The 9151-nt window shown below is 47.2% G+C and overlaps 1 protein-coding gene across 1 annotated transcript in view; it reads right to left on the reverse strand.

The window, feature by feature from the left end:
* Positions 1–366: 366 nt before the first annotated feature.
* Positions 367–9151, reverse strand: part of LOC121870755 — a 79261-nt gene continuing 70476 nt past the window's right edge. The window contains exons 2-3 of the mRNA XM_042372698.1: positions 3432–4246; positions 367–473 (exon numbers count right to left, since the gene is read on the reverse strand). Coding sequence (XP_042228632.1) covers positions 382–473; positions 3432–3927 — 588 coding nt within the window. The 5' untranslated portion in view covers positions 3928–4246 and the 3' untranslated portion in view covers positions 367–381. The remainder of the gene's footprint in view (positions 474–3431; positions 4247–9151) is intronic.

The following is a 9151-nucleotide window of genomic DNA, read 5'->3' on the forward strand; positions in this document are numbered from 1 at the left end:
TGACAATGTTATATACATTTAATAATATTAATACATTTCGCTGACAAAACCAGTTGGATTCTATTTCATAAATAGACTTGCCTGGCATTTCCATTTGAATTTCATCATATTAATGCCTTACGTTCACACGCGGTTAAATTAATTTTCAACTTATTCAAAAATAAATAATATATAAAGGAGACTAAACGGTATTTATAAAGATGTTTGTGTTCCACTTATACATATTTACGGTTTAGTTTATTACGTTATAAAAAAATAAAATACAAAGACGCAGTGCATGTACATTTCCGGATATAATAGTTTATCATTACTCAGCACCATTTTCTTTGACAACACTGTAGTAGAAAACGGACAGAAAATAACATCACATTCAGGAGAGACTTAAACACTTACCATAGAGTTGGAGAGCGATGGCGCGGACTGTCCCAGAAGGGAATTTCGCATTCGTAGAAGATTAGAGCTTTCACTGCCGCCTGAAATAGAAGAAATATACATGTAAGTTTAAAATCTTACTCCAACACATCTTTTGTTAAGACCGTAAGTGCCACACCCTAAAAGTCCGTGTCACACCCTTACAAGATCGTGTCACATCCTTTTATCAATAGTCAAAATGTTGGTGCCACAAAAATTAGTAATGAAATAACATTCATTACCATAATAAATAACATGTTATACAATATACCTACTTACAAAATTAAAATTAATATCAATACAACCTTAGACTTACAGTACCCAGGTGGTATTATTGAAAATTATATATATATATATATATATATATATATATATATATATATATATATATATATATATATATATATATATATATATATATATATATATATATATATATATATATATATATATATATATATATGTGTGTGTGTGTGTGATAACCTGCAGATTAGGCATCATAGCGCTAATTTAACCTAACCTGATTAACGCTATCTGGGAGGGGGAGGTTAGGTTAGGTTAACGTTAGGGCGGTTAAGTCTGGGTGTGTACAGTATAATCAACATGAAATGCATTTTAAAAATTTCAGGTGGGGGAGAGTTGAACAGAGCACTACCTTACCTCCCCGGGGCCACACTCACAGGTAGGAGGGGCCACAGCACTACCTTACCTCCCCGGGGCCACACTCACAGGTAGGAGGGGCCACAGCACCACCTTTCCTCCCCCTGGGGCCACACCCCACAGGTAGGAGGGCCACAGCACCACCTACCACCTGGGGCCACACACAGGAGGGGCCACAGCACCACCTTACCACCTGGGCCACAGGCAGGAGGTGGGGCCACAGCACCACACCCCCCGGGGCCACACTCCCACAGGTAGGAGGGGCCACAGCACCACCTCACCTCCCCGGGCCACACTCACGTCATACCTATCATCAGCTTCAGGAGTCAACAGTCTCCTTAAAGGCTGAATAACAAGAGAGAGAGAGCGAGAGAGAGAGAGAGAGAGAGAGAGAGAGAGAGAGAGAGAGAGAGAGAGAGAGAGTAGGAGGCGACAATATGCTCAGGAGGGAAGGCCGGGGGGGGGTGAGGTGGTGTGCTGGGTGAAGATGATACCAGAGTGAGCCTTCCTGTTCCTTCCAGTCTGATCCACTCAATACAGTCTGATCCACTCAATACGGTCTGATCCCCAATACAGTCTGATCCACTCAATACAGACAGTCTGATCCACTCAATACAGTCCGATCCACTCAATACAGTCTGATCCACTAATACAGTCTGATCCACTACTCCAGTCTGATCCACACAGTCTGATCCACCAATACAGTCTGATCCTCAATACCTGATCCACTCAATACAGTCTGATCCCTCAATGCAGTCTGATCCACTCAATACAGTCTGATCCCTCCACAGTCTGATTCACTCATACAGTCTGATCCACTCACAGTCTGATCCACTCAATACAGTCTGATCCACTCAATACAGTCTGATCCACTCACCACTCAATACAGTCTGATTCACTCAATACAGTCTGATCCACTCAATACAGTCTGATCCACTCAATACAGTCTGGATCCACCTCAATACAGTCTGATCCACTCAATACAGTCTGATCCACTCAATACGGTCTGACCACTCAATACGGTCTGATCCACTCGACAGTCTGATCCACTCAATACAGTCTGATCCACTCAATACAGTCTGATCCACTCAATACTCGATCCACCATACAGTCTGATCCACTCAATACAGTCTGATCCACTCAATCAGATCCACTCAATACAGTCTGATCCACTCAATACAGTCTGATCCACTCAATACAGTCTGATCCATCAATCACACTCAATACAGTCTGATCCACTCAATACAGTCTGATCCACTCAATACAGTCTGATCCTCAATCCACTCAATACAGTCTGATCCACTCAATACAGTCTGATCCACTAATACAGTCTGATCCACTCAATACAGTCTGATCCACTCAATACAGTCTGATCCACCAGATCCACTCAATACAGTCTGATCCACTCAATACAGTCTGATCCACTCAATACAGTCCGATCCACTCAATACAGTCTGATCCACTCAATACAGTCTGATCCACTCAATACAGTCCGATCCACTCAATACAGTCTGATCCACTCAATACAGTCTGATCCACTCAATACAGTGTGATCCACTCAATACAGTCTGATCCACTCAATACGGTCTGATCCACTCGACAGTCCGATTCACTCACCTCGGTTTTATTCACTCAGAGTAACAGACAGACTGATTCACTTAATACAGTCAAATCCACTCATGCAATACAGTCTCATCACCACCACTCACCATCACCACTCATCACCAACACTCATCACCACCACTCACCACCACCACTCATCACCACCACTAAGCCCCCACCACCAACACTCATCACCACCACTCAGTCCTCACCACCCATCACCATCACCACTCACTATCACTCACCACCACAACACGCCTCACATATCCTCATAACCCGGAAATATCAGTGTTCCTCCTGCAGAAGTTAACAATTAACTCGGACAGTTCTTCTCTCCAGTTAGTTCATTACCTGTTATCAAATCATCAGTCTTTTTCAGTTAACAGTTACCCCAAGTACCTCTGGGTTAACTGTAAGAGGGATACACCTGTAATATACCTGTAATATACCTGTAGAGTTCATCATCTTACAATATATATTAAATTAAACAGACATTAAAGATTTATCTCGACAGCTGGTTATAAAATATTTAAGTAATTGTATTTATAAGTTTATCATAAAGTTTGGTAACATAAATGATACTTGTTATAGAATGATAATAAAATTAGACATAAGAATTAAAATATTAGACATATTAATAATAATAACTAATTCAACATTCCTAAATTTAGACATACAGAAACATAATATATTAATATATTAACTGATAAACATATTACATGTGTGTGTGTGTGTGTGTGTGTGTGTGTGTGTGTTACCTGGTATATCAAGGCGGGCCGTGTCGGAGAAGCGTCGTCGGTGTAGGCGGCACAGGCGGCGGTAGTGCCACACGTCGTCCTGACCACTGAGGGTGTCGTCGAGGCTACAGCGACGGGGGCTGTAGTAGGAGGAGGGCGTGGTGGTGTAGGGCGGGTAGTGGCTCATGGTCGGGGGTGGCGCCAGGCAGGATGGGGCAGACAACCGCTTCTCTCCCGCAGGTGAGCGAGCCAACAGGTGAGGTAAGGAGTACCTGGTACTGCCAGATATGTGGTGGGTGTATCCCTGAGGGGCCAGCCACAGCCTCGGGGTCTGGCCACTACCACTCATGGCCACCATCCCGGGGGTGACACGCACCTCTGGAGCGGAGTGTCGCTTATCAGTGGCAGCGGCACGGGTCAACCCCCACTGGGCGGCCACCTCCTCTCCTCCAGAGGAGCAGCACTCATCCTCTGATCCATCGCACCGGATGCGGATGATGGGAGGTCGCTCAGCCATGACCTCCCGCGGCACTGTGCTGGCACTCACAGCCAGGGAGCCTGATAAGGGCCCCGGCAGGTGTAGGGCGGTGTGAAGGAAACGCAGGCGGGGGGCGGCATGATCCTTACCCACTAGTGTCTCACCGCCTCAAATTAGTGCCCCACACACTAGTGCCCCCCACACACACTAGTACCCCCCACACACACTAGTACCCCACACACTAGTGCTTCACCACCTTCACTATCTACCACTGAACTCTGCCGGTCGTTTTCCCAACACTCAGACGTGACTTATGTTGTTTCAGTCTCAGATCTTTTATAGCTCAGTATATAATAACCTGTAAAACAAAATATAAAACTTTCAAAACAAAATATTTATACAAAATTTTTCTCTATTCCAAACATTACGAAATTATGAACGTGTGTGTGTGTGTGTGTGTGTGTGTGTATGTGTGTGTGTGTGTGTGTGTGTGTGTGTGTGTGTGGTATTCATGGTCGTCCACTAGATCATGACAGATATACAGTCGCTACGATAACATGTCATACCATAAACACTCGTCATTAATAAATAAGTTTAAAAATGGTGAAATTATACAGTTTCCTTTTTCCTTTTTCTTATTTTTACCTTAAATAACAACCTATAACACTTATACAACAACCATCACCACCCCCGGTACCAACTACACAACCATCTCCCCACCACCCCCATTCCCCCTAAACAACCCCTTCCAACCCCCAACAACCACCACCAACAACCCCCTCCCTTTCTTATAACCACCTCCCACAACCACCACCAACAACCCCTCCTAAAACTGGGCACAAACTCTGACACTCTTCCATTACCTGACCATGACCTCTGACCTTTCATAACCCTGGCCAAACTAATTGCAAAATATCGACCTTTTCATTGGTCGTTCCACTCCCCCGGGGCGCTTGTCTCTTTCTATTTAAGGGTCAAGATATATACCTATAACAGACATGTATTCGTACTATGAACACAACCTGGATATAAATTTATGTATAAAATATTGTGTTTTTTTTTAGTATGATAAATTCTGGATTTCACCCTTATATAAATCAACAATTACCTCCCCCCCCCCCAACGCCATTAACTTTATCCACTATCATCCTTAACCCCACTACTCCACAATACACGTTTTACTCCACCTTTATTCTCCACGTAAATAAATGATCCGATACATGATAGTGTCAGACAAGAGGTTCATCCAGCAGACACTCCAGGGTACCTCTTGGGAAGCTTAATGTCTTACCACAGATTTTCACCCCACGTCCACGATGACCCAGCCGAGGGAGGGAGGAAGGGAGGGAGGGATCTCTTAGCCCCGCCCCCTTCCCCGCCCCCTCCCTGAGTCAGCAACCAATCAAATCAATCTCAATAGACACACCTCCAGATTTAGTGGCCGTAATAAAATGAGAGTTGAAATATCGATGAATTCTGATCTTCCGCCTTTGAGAACGAGAATATTTTTCCGTAGAAGTTTTATTCCTGAACGCACTGGCTTTCTGTCGCTGTCTGTGTCCGTTTACAGAATAGAAACGACTAGGAAGAGGACGCGCTTCTTTTATTTACATAGGTATCTAAGGGGGTGGAGCTAAGCCAGATTGGGCGGAGCTATGCTGGAGTGGGATGGACTATGCTGGAGTTAGGGAGCTATGCTGAAGTGGGGAAAGCTATGCTGAGTTATGTTGAGTGGGAGGAGCTATGCCTGAGTGGAAGGAACTATGCAGGAGAGAGAGAGAGAGCGAGAGAGAGAGAGGCAATGCCAGAAAGGGAGGAGCTATGCCGGAGTGGGCGGAGCTATGCCAGAGTGGGAAGAGCTATGCCAGAGTGGGCGGAGCTATGCCAGAGTGGGAGGAGCTATGCCGGAGTGGGAGGAGCTATGCCGGAGTGGGAGGAGCTATGCCGGAGTGGGAGGAGCTATGCCGGAGTGGGAGGAGCTATGCCGGAGTGGGAGGAGCTATGCCGGAGTGGGAGGAGCTATGTCGGAGTGGGAGGAGCGAAATGATCCCTTCCATTACGAGGGCCTCAGTTAAGCCTGGACGACGGCACAAACCATGTCTTAGAGAAGGAACGGATAACACACTCACCTTGACTCTCCAACAACAAACTTAGTGTCAAGTGGAGGAGCTCTAGCGTCACCCACTTGTGATATACACGATGTTATGATCTGACCATACACACACGGGGTGCCATGACGTAGTGAGGCACCTGGCACAGTAACACGGTGGAGGTGGCACTGACTTAGGCACCCTCGGACCCGCCACCGTCACTCATCAAAACATAATAACTGGGGGTGATGAACTTTCCAATTTGAGATGAGGCGCCGGAACCTGCAAGGGGTTCAGGGGGCGTCTGCCATGTGGGAATACTGCTAGGGACGTCTGCCACTGTGGAGTACTGCAGGGCCCTGCCATTGGGACTACCATGGGGCATCTGTCACTGTGCAGACAGGCAGGGGCGTCTGCCACTGTGCGAGGGCAGGCAGGGGCGTCTGCCACTGTGGAATACTGCCAGGGGACGTCTGCCACTGTGGGAGTACTGCCAGGGGCGTCTGCCACTGGGACTACCATGGGCATCTGCCATGGGAGTACTGCCAGGGGGCGTCTGCCACTGCGAGGGCAGGCAGGGGCGTCTGCCATGTGGGAGACTGCCAGGGGCGTCTGCCACTGTCAGAGGACTGCCAGGGGGCGTCTGCCACTGTGCGAGGACTGCCAGGGGGCGTCTGCCACTGTGAGAGGACTGCCAGGAGGCGTCTTCACTGTGGGAGGACTGCCAGGGGCGCCTGCCACTGTGGGAGGACTGCCAGGGGCGTCTGCCACTGTGGAGGACTGCCAGGAGCGTCTGCCACTGTGGAGACTGCCAGGGAGGCCCTGCTGGCGAGCACGCTGTGGGAATGTTGGCTCAGGAGACATAAGAGCGAGGAAAACAGATCTGACAGCAGAGAGATATTAGGGGGAGGACAGATGAGGTGGGAGGACAGGTGGAGGCGGGGAGGACAGGTGAGGCGGGGAGGACAGGTGAGGGGCGGGAGGACAGGTGAGGCGGGGAGGACAGGTGAGGCGGGGAGGACAGGTGAGGCGGGAGGAGTGAGGTGGGGGAGGACAGGTGAGGGGGGGAGGAGAGGTGAGGAGGAGAGCAGGTGAGGCGGGAGGACAGGTGAGGCGGGGGAGGAGAGGGAGGCGGGAGGACAGGTGAGGCGGGGAGGACAGGTGAGAAGTGGCACTTGACATACTGTGATGACAAATATATACAACAGAGGTCAGAGGTCATGAGGGCAAAAAAAAAAAGAGAGAGTTAAGAAAATAGTTAACAGCCTAATGGTAAGTCAATTATGGTGGTATGGTGGTGATGGTGGGGGGTGTGGTCGGTGGATGTGAGGTGTGTGGATGACGTGGATGTGAGGGGTGTGGATGGATGATGTCCGTCAACGCATACGTCACCCTAACAAACTGAGTCATACAACGGAACACAAGAGAAGATAAAAAAAATAGCAACATTCTTTCATATTGTAAATGTTAAAATATTTCAAGATATTCATAGAAAAAATGTTAAAATAAATTAGAGCCAGGATGCCACTGTGTGATTCTTGTCAGGCAATATCAGAGCCAGACAGTTGTGGGGAGGAGGAGGTGGTGGTGATATTTGCAGGATTTCTGAGTTAACGTACGTGTGTGTGTGTGTGTGTGTGTGTGTGTGTGTGTGTGTGTGTGTTAAGTGAGTGGATTTCAAGAGCCACATGAGTGATTCTCTATAAATGTTTTCTCTCAACAAATCTCTTCACCTGAGTCTTAAAAAGTTCCTCACAAGAAAAAGAAAGATCAGGTGTATAGATCAGAGGTCACGATGCCACCTAGGTCATTGGTTAGAGGTCAGGTCAGAGGTCACGACTTAACCTAGGCTTCAGTGAGGTCAGGTTATATGTTCCTACCAGTTTATACAGGATAGACAAGGTCACTGTTAATATGAGAGAGAGAGAGGGTATGTGTGTGTGTCAATGGTGGCTTCTCTACTGCCCCACCTACCACCACCCACAACCACCACCACAACCACCACCCACACCCCACCCAAAATCTTATGCCATTCTGAGCTTAGTATGACACCCATAGTTATATTTGGACGCATTTGTCTGTCTGTCAGTCAAAAAAATAGTAATCCAAGAAATCAAAACCACCACCAAAATGGCCACTAAAAACACACTTAAGACTCACTTCAACAGTACACCTTAAGACTATGTCGAGATAAAATCTAATATAGGAGCGCCTGTAACCCCCACCACCCCATCCCCCATCAACAGCTACAGGGAGGGGAGGGAGGGAAGAGAGGGCAGTTCTGTCTACATTGATGACTGTAACCTTACTGTATTTAATGTTACATGAGGTTTATGTATAATTTCTTTCTTTCTTTCTTTCTTTTCTTTTTTCTTTTTCGTAGACCGATTAAAGGATAAGGTAGTGTCTGAGAGTCTGTTGTGTGTGTGTGTGTATTTCTGCTTGCCATGTATACAGTGGGTGGGCGTCAATGTACACACTCAAAGATATGCTGCCCATCCCCCCGACACACACACACACACACACACACACACACACACACACACACACACACACACACACACACACACACACACACACACACACACACACACACACACAGTATTAAATTGCACTTACAACAGACAACCAGCATTTCCTTCCCCATTTTCTCTAATTCCTCGTCCATTCCCTTGCAACACACCTGAAACACACACCTGTCTTACTGCAACACATTTGCCATACTGCAACACACCTGCCATACTGCAACACACCTGACACACACCTATCCTAATGCAACACACCTGCCACACACACCTGTCCCATTGCAACACACCTGCCATACTGCAACACACTGACACACACCTATCCTAATGCAACACACCCTGCCACACACACCTGTCCTATTGCAACACACCTGCCATACTGCAACACCCTGCCAACACACCTGTCCTCTACTGCAACACACCCCACACACACCTGACATACTGCAACACACCTGCCCACACACACCTGTCCTACTGCAACACACCTGTCCTATTGCAACACACCTGCCCTACTGCACACACACACCTGAGAAACACACCTGTCCTATTGAAACACATCTGCCCTACTGCAACACACCTGACACACACACCTGCCATGCTGCAACACATCTGACACACACACACACACACACACACACATTCCTCTAA

Source organism: Homarus americanus, unplaced genomic scaffold (genome assembly GCF_018991925.1).
Source record: "Homarus americanus isolate GMGI-L3 unplaced genomic scaffold, GMGI_Hamer_2.0 scaffold55792, whole genome shotgun sequence".
NCBI lineage: Eukaryota > Metazoa > Arthropoda > Malacostraca > Decapoda > Nephropidae > Homarus > Homarus americanus.